Source organism: Trichomycterus rosablanca, chromosome 3 (assembly GCF_030014385.1).
Source record: "Trichomycterus rosablanca isolate fTriRos1 chromosome 3, fTriRos1.hap1, whole genome shotgun sequence".
Taxonomy (NCBI): Eukaryota; Metazoa; Chordata; class Actinopteri; order Siluriformes; family Trichomycteridae; genus Trichomycterus; species Trichomycterus rosablanca.
The window spans coordinates 54,409,065-54,422,378 of NC_085990.1; the positions used below are offsets into that span (position 1 = coordinate 54,409,065).

General features: G+C 41.6%; 1 protein-coding gene across 1 annotated transcript in view; it reads left to right on the top strand.

Moving 5' to 3' along the window:
- Positions 1–13,314, top strand: part of LOC134309979 (NACHT, LRR and PYD domains-containing protein 12-like) — a 112,326-nt gene that overhangs the window by 17,509 nt on the left and 81,503 nt on the right. The window contains exons 3-7 of the mRNA XM_062991483.1: positions 3,889–4,005; positions 4,220–4,283; positions 5,129–5,327; positions 5,526–7,347; positions 8,515–8,688. Coding sequence (XP_062847553.1) covers positions 3,889–4,005; positions 4,220–4,283; positions 5,129–5,327; positions 5,526–7,347; positions 8,515–8,688 — 2,376 coding nt within the window. The remainder of the gene's footprint in view (positions 1–3,888; positions 4,006–4,219; positions 4,284–5,128; positions 5,328–5,525; positions 7,348–8,514; positions 8,689–13,314) is intronic.

Here is a 13,314-nt window from a genome sequence, read left to right on the forward strand (position 1 = left end):
AGATAAGAACTAGATAACACTGTTCACACAGTGCAAACTTCAAGTACATTACAGTTATTCAAATTAATCCAGTGTACATGTTTAACAACTGAATAGCTCTGCAGTGCTGAAGGGAAAAATGCTGCATCCAAACTATTGCTTAATGTTTTTGTATTTTTACAAAATCAATCAAAATGAGTGAGATAATTACAGTTTTATTTTAAACTTTACATTTAATGCAGTGATGCACTAAAAATGAACAGAAATCTGTGTAGCAGCTTAACTTGAATATAAGAAAAAAAGTTACTTAACAGCATTACAGTAAAACCTGAATACCAAAATAAAATGGAAAGGCTCTTTTGTTGTGAAGGAAAGCCAGTTTTTAAAGTGCTTGTATTGTGACGATGGTTTGATGGACGTTTCTATGCGAAGTGAGTGTGTTTTGACCCTTTAGGCCTTCCATAGAACATGAAATAGCGTGCTTGACTCAACTGTCGGCTATTCGGTACCGTAACAGAAGAAGTTAATAAAGTGTTCTGCTCCCGACAATATGTGAATATAGCGTGTATTTATTTCTTTATTAAACGAGTGCATCACTACGTTGTTTTGTAAACGGGTGTGATCCTCGACTCACACACCATATAAACAGTAAAATTCTACAGTAATGAACGCAGCTCTGCTCCCACCGCCTCGTGAAGCGCTCACAGTGCAGACATTACACTTCACTGTTGGACTTGTTTCACTTTCCAATTTAAAGTAGCGGCCATGCTGACGTAAAACAAAAGATCGGGATTAAGATCGGGTTTAGTAAAGCCGATTCCGATCAGTTAAAAAAAATGCCTTGATCGGCCCCGATCCCGATCTTTGAGATCTGGGTAATTGGGTAATCTTTGAGATCGGATCGGGACATCTCTACTAAGGAACCCTCCTTTCACCTACGCTACGGCGTACAAAAATCCTGCGTGATGAACCGAAGATTTCAAATTTTCATTCATCAGTCCATAACACCTTCTTTCAGTCTTTAATAGTTTATTGGCGGTGTTTCATGGCCCACACAAACCCCTTGTTCTCATTCTGACGTCTTAGCAATGGCTCTCTTGCTGCAACTCGACCTGTCAAACCTGCAACTCGAAGTCTTCTCTTCACAGTTGAAACTGAGACTTGCTTATTACGACCACTGTTAAGCTGTGCTTGAAGCTGTTGTCCTGTAAGCCGCCTCAGGGCTCTAGACTAACGTTTTGCACTGGTTGCACTGGTGCACCTAACTTTTTTTCTTAGGTGCACCAGCACAAAAGTTAGGTGCACCCAAATTTTCGACCGCATCGCATTTAACACCGCAGTTTTACAGGTTCACTTTTTTTTTTTTTTTTTTTTTTAAATCACTGTCCATACAGGCAATATTGACTTGGAAATAACTAACAATCTGGTCAACATGGCCTCGTCTGATGATCTGTTTGCTGCTGCCTGACAATGAAGGGCAGTGGGGAGAGGGGGACACTTGGGCAGTGCATTTATCGCGGCATGTAATGTGTTTTATAGATGCATTGGGCTTTTTCAGCCTTTCAATTCGAAATGTATTAGAACCAGTCACAAATTTACTATTGCCGGCCACTGTCTTCTTTACAGTTAATTATAGTATTACAGACTAATTATAGCACACTTAAAAAAAATAATAGAGTAAATGTGTATGTATGTGTGTATATCTATTCATATGTGTGTGTATATTTAAAATTATATGTATATGTTTGTGTGTGTGTTAGAGTGTAATCTTAAATGCAGTGCATTATATTATCGGCTTTACTGAATCTTTTACACAGATTCCCAAAATCGCTTGCGGTGCACTAACTGCGTATTTTGACTACATGTATTGTAATATATTTTGGTCTTTTAGTTATTTTTATATTTTACTTAACGAAAATATTGTCGTGTTTTTACTTTCACTATCGCGGCACTTTACCGCTAGCATTAGCCCCTTGCTACTGTAGAGGGTCGGTTCACCTAGCCGCTGTCCGGTGGGGATGCTTCGGGTCTTTTGCTGTGCGGTGGTGGAGGTGTGGGAATAAAGGCACACGGCAGGGTCGAGTCACTTTAACTGTTTAGTCAGGACTTAAGTGAGCGTTACAACACTTTACACCGCCGAGCTCCAGAACCCGAACTTCCATTCTGGAACATCCGGCGAGTCTCGTATACAAAACTAAACTTACGGCAGAACGTCCGAACGCACCTGGTGCTGCATTCTGATTGGCTGAGCTGAATGTCGCTCACATATCACCGCTACAATATTGTCCCGCCCTTCACTATCTCTGATTGGTTTAGACCATGATATTGGCCTAATGTGTGTCGTTTTTTTTTTTTCCCTCGAACGCCTGGTCGCACCGGTGCGACCTGAGATTTTTTTTAGTCGCACCATTGAGAAATTAGGTCGCATGTGCGACCAAATTGGTCGCACTCTAGAGCCCTGCGCCTATCACGCAAGCTGTTGTCCTGTAAGCCACCTATCACGCAAGCTGTTGACTCTCAGAAACCCGTCTTCTGATTCTGTAGTGGCTTTGGGTCTGCCAGACCTCTTCCTGTCAGAGTTTCCTCCAGTTTCTCAGTGCCTTTTGATGGTGAAGGAAACTGTACTCACCGACACCTTGACTTTCTTCGCAATTTCTCTATAGCTGTTATTTACATTTACATTTTCAGCATTTAGCAGACGCTTTTATCCAAAGCGACTTACACACAATGAGCGGAACACGATGAGCAATTGAGGGTTAAGGGCCTTGCTCAGGGACCCAACAGTGGCAACTTGGTGGTGGTGGGGCTTGAACCGGCAACCTTCTGTTTACTAGTCCAGTACCTTAACCACTGAGCTATCACTGGCCCTGTTATGATGGTCTGTCTCTCTTCCATTGTTTTTCTTGTCATTTTTATAGCAACACAAGACTTTCTGCAGTACAATACTGTTCAAATAATGCTCACGAAAGATATGGTACCACAGTGTTCCAACACTACTTTTATGCAGACAGAGAGGGTTGTAAGTGATCAAGGAAAGTTGGAACACCTGTAGGAATTGGTAGCACCAACTTTCAAAGCTTGATCAACCTCCATTGCTTCAGAACAGCTTTAAGTTGTTAACCCATTTCATGTTCCCTGAAAAAAGGCCTTTTTGTATAATTCTAAAATGTACATTATTTTTCAGTTTTGGGTAACCTTACTTTTTTAAACCTCTGGCAGTTCAGCACTCATCTTTGTACCATTTCAAGGTATTCATTGGACTTCAACTGCTTGAGTTTTTATTAAAAAAAAGCTGGAAAAATTGGGGTGTTCTAAAACTTTTGAACGGTGGTGTAGCTTCATAAAAATATAAACATTTATACTTACACTAAAATGGTACATCAGATGTTCTTTAATCCCAAATGTAGCATGTTAGCAATGCTAGTAGGCCATGTTCAAAATTATTTGTATGCCATCATTACTTTATTCATTATTCATCATCATTTTATTAATAGATGAAGATTATTTTCAACATTTCATCACTATACAAGTTTAATAATCACATTATTAATCACATATTAAACTCCTGTGGTTCTTCTTCTGTGCTTGGTGGTACGGTGGCTAAGTGGGTAGCACTGTCGCCTCACAGCAAGAAGGTCCTGGGTTTGATCCCCAGGTGGGACTGTGTCTGTGTGGGTTTCCTCCGGGTGCTCCGGTTTCCTCCCACAGTCCAAAGACGTGCAAGTGAGGTGAAGTGGAGACACTAAATTGTCCATGACTGTGTTTGATGTAAACTTGTGAACTGATGAATCTTGGGTAATGAGTAACTACCGTTCCTGTCATGAATGTGACCGAAGTGTAAAACATGACGTTACAATCCTAATAAACAAACAAACAAACTCCAGTGGTTCTTCTTCTTCTGTGCTTTAGATGGGTGGAAAGTAAAAGATCAGCGTCACCTGAACCCAGCTGTGTGTCCATGAAGAGTGACGGGTCAATGTACGTTCCCTTACAGTTCAGAGGAGGAGATTCTTCTACTGATCTGAGGTCAGCATTATATTTTATATTTTATTAGGTTCTTCACTCCCACCTGATTAAGTTCATTAACTCGGTTTATAGTTTCTGAAAGATGAGAGTTTCTGATTGGACGGCAGTATGATGATGTTAAACAGCTGCTGGATGTTTGTTGCTGTTTGCTGTGCAGATGTGAAAATGAATGTGTTATTATTTACATTAAACTCTATGATTTGGTTGTTCACAGAAACCAAGAGAAATTAAAGAAATCAGAAAGAAGCAACAGAAAAAAGTTGGACTCCATTTTCGAGGTGTGTATCTGTGTCTCTGTGTGGAATTTGTTTCCATGTTCATACCTGTAACTGTGTGATGGTTAATCAGTTTACAAACATTTACAGTGTATCTGTTGTAATAAACACTCTTTCATAGAACAGTCAAATATACCTTTAAAATTATTGGCACCCCTTGATGGTAAAGATGATTGAAACAATAGTAGCTAGATAGAGGTTGTAATTCTTTTTAAATTCACCTGAGTGTTTTGAAACCATTTTACTCAGTTATTCAGGACTTCCTGTTCAAAACATGGTTGGGTGTTAGGGTTAGCTTTTGTTTTGTCTGTTTTAGTCATCTGATCTAAAATCCATTAAAAAGCTGTAATGTAACAATAACACAATTCCTTATTTGTATAAATATTGTGGCACTTGGTGCATTTATGCCACACCCACTGGGACCTGCCTGAGGGCTTTGTATGTAAATATGTTAAGCTAGTGTTCATGGATATACGTATCTACAATCCAGGTCTCAGTTATTGTTTTTAGTGCATCTAGATGTTTTTTAAGTGAGCTTGCTTAGAGTTTGAGTATCTGTACTGTGACCACTTGGAGTGTTGATCTCTCTGCTTAGCTTGATAAAAACGTAGTGGTTGATGTGTTAAACGGTTGCTGTGAACAGCTCTGCCTGAGAATTGCGTCTGATTATTAATGTAGATGTAGTGTTACAAGGTGAGTCCACAAGTAAGAACTTTGTAACCTGGAGGATCTGCAGAGATTCTATCATGATTATTTTACTCATCTTTACAAAAGGTGCCAATAATTCTGGAGCTGAATGTAACTGTGTTTTTCTCTAGATGTTTTATAATTGTGTATTTGTTAATCAGGAGCTGGAGCAGAAAGTCATCAGTCTGTTAAAGAATGAGCTGAATAAATATAAGAAGATACTGAGTGCAGATTACCCAGAATGCCCTGAGGTGAAGGATGAGGAGGATCAATGTAGTTTCAGAGAGGAGGCACTGAAGATCACACTACTTGTCCTGAAGAAGATGAACCAGACAGATTTAGCCAACACACTGCAGACCAGTAAGAGCTGCTGGTTTTATTCCATCACTTTTATTTGAGGAGAACTAAACTGGTCCAGATTTAATCACAGATCAGTCCAGTTTTGATATTTCTAATAATAATAATAAACATTAATAAAGGCAAAATGATTTAACAACTCTTTTTAACATTTTGATTCATACAGTGAGATATTTATCTTCATGTTCTTCTGTTTATTAGAGCTGGTCTCTGTTTATCAGAAGAACCTCAAAACCAAACTGATAGAGAAATATAAAAGAATTAATGAAGGAATCTCACAGCCTGGATCATTAGTTCTCCTGGATCAGATCTACACTGAGCTCTACATCACAGAGCGTTCGAGTGGAGATGTCAATAATGAACATGAGGTGAGACAGATTGAAACCACATCCAGGAGACCAACAACACAGGAGAAACCCATCAAATGTAACGACATCTTTAAAGACACGCCCATCAGAACTGTGCTGACTAAAGGAGTCGCTGGAATTGGAAAAACAGTCTCTGTGCAGAAGTTCATTCTGGACTGGGCTGAAGGAAAAGCCAATCAGGACGTTCTCTTCATGTTCCCACTTCCCTTTAGAGAGCTGAATCTGATGAAGGAGAAACATCTCAGTCTGATGGAGCTTCTTCAGTATTTTTTTCCAGAACTTAAAAGAATGAAATCAATAATCTGCAGCACCTACAAGATCATTTTCATATTTGATGGTCTGGATGAGTGTCGACTTCCTCTAAACTTCCAGAACAATGAAACAGTGTGGGATGTAACAGAATCAGCCTCAGTGGATGTGCTGCTGACAAACCTCATCAAGGGGAACCTGCTTCCCTCTGCTCTCCTCTGGATCACCTCTCGACCAGCTGCAGCCAATCAGATCCCTCCTGAGTGTGTAGCCCAGGTAACAGAGATACGAGGGTTCAGTAATCCTCAGAAAGAGGAGTACTTCAGGAAGAGGATCAGTGATGAGGACCTGGCCAGTAAAATCATCAAACACATGAAGTCATCAAGAAGCCTCTACATCATGTGTCACATTCCAGTTTTCTGCTGGATTTCAGCCTCTGTTCTAGAGAGAATGCTGGGTGAAGCAGAGGGTGGAGAGATCCCCAAAACTCTGACTCAAATGTTCACCCACTTCCTGATCTTTCAGATCAAACACAAGGAACAAAAGTATCATGGGAAATGTGACCCTGACCCTCACCAGACCAGAGAGACGATACTGGCACTGGGAAAACTGGCTTTCCAACAGCTGGAGAAAGGAAACCTGATCTTCTATGAAGAAGATCTGAGAGAGTGTGGTATTGATGTCAGAGAAGTGTCAGTGTACTCAGGAGTGTGCAGCCAGATCTTCAGAGAGGAGTTTGGGTTGCACCTGGGGAAGGTCTTCAGCTTTGTTCATCTGAGCGTCCAGGAGTTTCTGGCTGCTTTATTTGCATTTATCTGCTTCATCAGCAAAAATCCAACAGAACAACAAACCACTGATCTGTCTGATCTGTTCAAATTCAGCATGTCTGATTTCCTCAAGCGTGCAGTGGACAAGGCCTTCCAGAGTGAGAATGGACACCTGGACCTTTTCCTTCGCTTCCTTCTGGGTCTCTCACTGGAGTCCAATCAGACTCTCTTTCGAGACCTGCTGACACAGACAGGAAGTAGATCTCGCAGTAAACAGGAAACTGTGGAGTACATCAAGGAGAAGATCAGGGAGAACCCCTCACTAGAGAAATCCATCAATCTGTTCCACTGTCTGAATGAACTGAATGATCATTCTCTAGTGCAGGAGGTCCAGACTTACCAGACCAAAATAGAACCCAGTTATAAACATGAGTATATAATCTCAAAACTTACTACTAAAACAGAATATTCCAATTGTCTCAGTGGAACCAGTCTCTCTCCTGCTCAGTGGTCAGCACTGGTGTTTGTGTTGCTGAACTCAGAAGAAGATCTGGAGGAGTTTAACTTGAGTAAATATTTCAGATCAGATGAATGTCTTCTGAAGCTGCTGCCAGTGGTGAAAGAATCCAGAAGAGCTGAGTAAGTATTTTCTTCATTAATATCACAGCAGCAGCTTTTTACTGTTATTATAAATGTAGTGACGCAACATGAGTTTGCTCCAGTGAAGCTACTGCTGCGTTTACAACCATCCTCTGCTGTAAATGAATAAATACTGTACATATATAAATAAATAAATATAGCTCTGGAAAAAAATAAGAGACCACTCCAGTTTTTTCTTAAATCAGCATCCCCACATGTACAGCAGCCATTCTGAAGAGAATTCCTTCACAGACACACCTCATTCTACTTAATGGGTTACTGTTTCGGTGATCATCTGAACCAAATCCTATCCTAACAAGCAATAGTATAAAAACCACTGCTGCGGTCATCATTTTTCTCTTGTTATAGAACCAGCTGGATGGCAAAAGCAGTGCTAGTACTACCCAAAAATTAAGTGTAGTCAAAATACACCTACAGACCATGCCAAAAGAGCTGAAAGGAAAGTTTCTTAGTGAGGAAAAGAAACGTTCAATTCTAGCCTTACTGGCAGAGGGATACAATGAGCGTCAGGTTGCTTCCATCCTGAAAATTTTAAAAACAGGGATTCATAAGAACATGGTCAAGCAGCGAACACACAGGACAACAAAGCTACAGACTGGCAGAGGGTAAAAACAACTCTCTACTGACCGTGATGACCGCCACCTCATTAGAATGTCACTTAACAACCGTAAGATGACATTAGGTGACCTACAAAAAGAATGGCAAGCAGCAGCTAGAGTGAAATGCACAGCAAGGACGGTTCAAAACAGGCTTCTGGAGGCAGGGCTGAAGTCGTGCAAAGCTAGAAAAAAGTCCTTCATCAGTGAGAAGCAAAGAAGAGCCAGGCTGAAGTTTGTGAAAGACCATAAGGACTGGACTTTCGAGGGCTGGAGTAAGGTCATCTTCTCTGATGAGTGCAATTTTCAGCTTTGTCCAACACCAGGTTGTGTAAATAGAATCCACTCCCTGTTGTTCTATTCTCCTCCACTGTTAAACTGAGAGGATGAATTTAGTTCTTGATGACTAAATTCTAATTAAAAATAAACACTGAAGAAACTGAGATGAGATTAATAAATATATACTCACACACAAAAACTCTTACACACATATCTTTGCATTTACACACACAGATTCCAGTAATCTGATGTTTCATCTTTTCTTTCTCAGGTTGTTTGATTGTTATCTATCAGGTGAAAGTTGTGCAGCTCTGTCCTCAGTTCTCAGTTCAAACTCCTCCAATCTGAAAGATCTGAACCTGAGTATCAATAACCTGCAGGATTCAGGAGTGAAGCTGCTCTCTGCTGCACTGAAGAATCCACACTGTACACTGGAGATACTGGGGTGAGATTATATAACACACACACACACACACACACACACACACACACACACACACACACACACTGTACACTGGAGATACTGGGGTGATATTGTAACACACACACACACACACGCACGCACACACTGTACACTGGAGATACTGAGGTGATATTATAACACACACACACACACACTGTAAACTGGAGATACTGAGGTGAGATTATAACACACACACACTGTAAACTGGAAATACTGGGGTGAGATTATAACACACACACACACATTTCTTACAGAATCTTCAAAACCATTTTAGTTTCTTTGAGCAGTTCAGAGTTGAACTCTTGCTTGTTTGTCTGACCTCCAGGATCAGTTGTTGATGTGTTCTTGTTGTAATTTTGCTGTGCTGGGAAGGTTTAAAGTGTTCTCCATTTGTATATAATGACTCTTACTGTGGTTCACTGTCCCAGAGCCTTAACAATGGCTTTTTTTTCCAAACTGGTAGATTTTGTTACATCAGAGCTGGATGAGTATGTTGCTGAAAGTGCTTCTCTGTCTGACTAGCAGGTCATGAAGGGGGTGTGATGGGTTGTCGGGTATGGTTGTGAGTTTGTTAAGTGACCTCCTTCCAACCACCAACTCGAAACTGTCAAGTGAGCAGCCCAAGACTGATCAGTTTATCTCACGCTCTGATGCTGCCTCACCAATTACTGCTGCAAAGAACACAGCCCCTGCAACATGATGATGGCGTCCCCTCGTAGTCTGAGGATAGATCTCCAGTGCGATGCTTGGTTCTCTGTCAGTGTTTGGCTCTCTGATGGCTGATGAGGCCAGTTCTTGAGGCAAACATTCTTGGACATTTTTCACAGGGTATTGTAAGAGCTCTAGGTTGCCGTGCTCTTTCCTTCCTCCGTTGTCATCTCGCTTCCACATCCCCTCTTCTGTTGGCTTCAAAGAGTGTAATTCCTTGTTTGACCGCTCTTCTCCACAGAGGTCTTTCTTGAGTCGATGCTTCCCAGGTCTTGGGGTCGATGCCTGTGGATTTTAGGGTCCGCTTTAATTGATCTTTGTAGCGTTTCAGTGGGGCACCGAGGGGTTGCTTCCCCAAAGCGAGTTCACCAAACAGGATACGTCATGGAAGTCGTTCTCCTGACATGCGAGTTACGTGACCTATCCACCAGAGTTGAGACAGGACAGGTTGAATAGTCCTCCGTCCAGCCTGTACCTCATTTCAATGCCAGGGTTATTGGGTATCTCATACATCATGGGGGCAAGGTAGATGGCAAACAAGGTAGGTGCAAGGACACATCCCTGTTTCAGTCTACACGTGATTGGGAATTCTTCGGATATGTTGTTCTGATGGATGACTCGTGCTGTCATGCTGTCGTGTAGGGCTTGGATCAGTTGGATGAAGGGGTTGGGGAAGCCAAAGCGTCGTAGGACTTCCCACATGGCAGCCCTCTTGACACTTTCGTAGGCCTTCTCCAGATCATAGAAGTAGGGATGTCCCGATCCGATCTCAAAGATCGGAATCGGGGCCAATCAAGGCATTTTTTAACTGATCGGTATCGGCTTTACTGCTCCCGATCCTAATCCCGATTTTTTGTTTTACGTCAGCATGTCCGCTGTGTGGAAATACTTTAAATTGGAAAGTGAAACAAGTCCAACAATGAAGTGTAATGTCTGCAATGCGAGCGTTTCACGAGGCGGTGGGAGCAGAGCTGCGTTCATTACTGTAGAATTTTACTGTTTATATGGTGTGTGAGTCAAGGATCACTCTGGTTTACAAAACAATAACAGCTAGAGTCATCGTGTTAGCCAAGCATGCTATTCCATGAACTATGGAAGACCCAAAGGGTCAAAACACACTCACTATAATAGAACATTATAAAAGAACATTAAGCAATAGCTTGGATGCAGGCATTTTTTTCCCTACACCACTGCAGAGCTATTCAGTTGTTAAACATATACATTGGATTAATTTGAATAACTGTAATGTACTTGAAGTGTGCACTGTGTGAACAGTATTATCCAGTTCTTATCTACACAATATCTAGAAAATACAAGTATCAGTTTGAGACTCGGTATCAGATCGGGATCAAATTTAAAGATTGGGATAGGGTTGGGCGATATTGCCGATTTTCATAACGTCATACCGTCTTCAGGAAATACCACGGTATACGGTATTGGGGGGGGTGTCGCAGACAAACTTTACAGTGTACACACTTGAGTGTAATTACAATATTTCAATGTTTTATTATAAAAAGATTTAACAATCTGAACGTCAAACATTGCTTATCTTATCTGATCTATAATAAATACGCATAAGTATAAATGCATGTGTATCAATTACACTTTAACACAAACATTAACACATAACATTTTGGCATTGTAATCTCTCTCTGCCCACACAAAACCGAGTAATAGCAGCTAAACACTTCAATATATTTCAAAAGTTAACTGCTTAGTTTATAGTTACAGATATTTCTTAAAAGTGTATGAACGTGTACGATTACCGTATTTTCCGCACTATATGGCGCACCGGGTTATAAGGCGCAGTCTCAATTACGGGATCTATTTCTGTACTTAACCCATACATAAGGCGCACCACATTATAAGGCGCTAAAACATACGGTCTACAAAACAGGATACCTACTGGAGGCGTGGCGGAGGTAAGCGTACGTACTGTACGTATTACGTAATGTTCTCTGATTGGTTTATCGCTGCCAGCATACGTAGTGTACGTATTACGTCCCTGTGTCAGCGGGAAATGGTCCGATAGTCCAGCCATTCTCAACCGGGGTGCCGTCAAAAACATTCTGATGTTATTTAAATAAATAAACGCGGGTTGCGTCTGCTGCGTACAGCGATGAGTCGTTTGCGAAAGATCCAAACTGAATAACAGGAACCGAGTCGTACGCGTTGGCTCGCAAAGGGGAGGGGGGGGTGTCGGAAGCGCCCGCCATACGCAACCGCGTGTTGGTTTCAGCAAGGGGAGGGGTGTGTGGCGCGAGGAGGGATGTAGAGGGTAAGTGCTTCTTAACACATTTCAGACTGGGGTGACTCAAGATTTTGAACACTAGTAAAGGTGCCGTGACTGAAAAAAGGTTGAGAAACACTGCGATAGTCAATCAAGCGGAGCGCTTACCAAAGTCGCACAACAACATTTTTACAGATTTTGGAACTCAGTGCACACATAAGGCGCACCTGATTATAAGGCGCATGGCAGATTTTTGAGAAAATTTAAGGCTTTTAGGTGCGCCTTATAGTGCGGAAAATACGGTAGTTATGCCTGTAATCCAGAATTAAGTTCTATACCGTAACAAAAAATATGAATGTAAATGTTCATGTTGCGATGACGGTGATGTAAAATAATGTTAAAATAATTCAAAGTCCAAACATTTGAGTGGTTAACGAGAACGCTACTTTACATGTCACACAAGCTCAGTGCAAAACACGAGCACGGAAACGGTACAAATCCGATCTCTTCCCTACACACCAGACAATATATTTTATAATTCACATTACACGACAGGTGAGACGTTCTTTTTCTTAATATAGCGCTTTTATTTAGGAAAAAATAGTTCTTACATAGGCAGGAAAATCTATGGCAGACAAGAGTCAGAACAGCGGATTGGACGTAACGTTATTATTACTGTTTGCTCCTTTTTCTCAACACTTGTGCTGGATTTACACTGAAGATATATTTAGTAAATAAGTACATGTCCGCGCATGCACGCGCTCGTGTTCATTTCCGCTTGATCTGATAAAAAATGTTGATTTTGAAAAATTAAAAGACGAGCCGTTTTTCAGTTTCTGCTTGTTAGCTCACAGCTAATGCTAGCCAGTGTGGCTCTTCACTCGTCTCTCTGTGTTATCGCCAGTGAGCACCCCACAGCCAATCAGCGAGCTCCAACCGCCTACCCCTCCCACCCCTCCCTCACTGTGGATGCGCGCATGTCCTAAAGTCTCAGTTTTCAAGGTAAACCTGAAGCAGAAATTTGGCGCTTCACATTTAAAAAATACCGTCACCATTTTTGAATACCGTCACCATTTTTAAATACCGCGGTATACGGTAATATCATCATACCGCCCAACCCTGGATCGGGAACAAAAAAACGTGATCGGGACATCCCTACATAGAAGTTTTTGCTGTTAAGGTGATTTTTCTTGTAACTGGCGAGCACAGAAAATCATGTCGATTGTTCCTCTGATTGTACGGAATCCACATTGTGACTTCGGAAGGATTTCTTCTGCAACCTTTTGAAGACGATTTTGGATGATCCGGGCGAAGATCTTCCCAGCGATGGAAAGCAGAGATATTCCGCGGTAATTCCCACAGATGTTCCGGTCACCCTTTTTGAAGATTGTCACAATCAGTGCATTTTTTATGTCGTCAGTGACTTGTCTTGCTTCTCACATTCGGAGCATCAGTGCGAAGAGGCAGGTCTTGAGTGTTATACCGCCATGTACAAGGAGCTCGACTGGGATGTTGTCGGGTCCAGTGGCTCTTTCGCATTGTATAAGGCTTAGAGCTGTTTCAAATTCTTGGTAGGACGGAGGTGCTGTCAGTTCAAGTCGTAGGGGCAGTTTGGGGACGTTTCTCAGGAAGTCTCTGGCAACGGATGACTTTCGGTTCAGGAGAGTGTC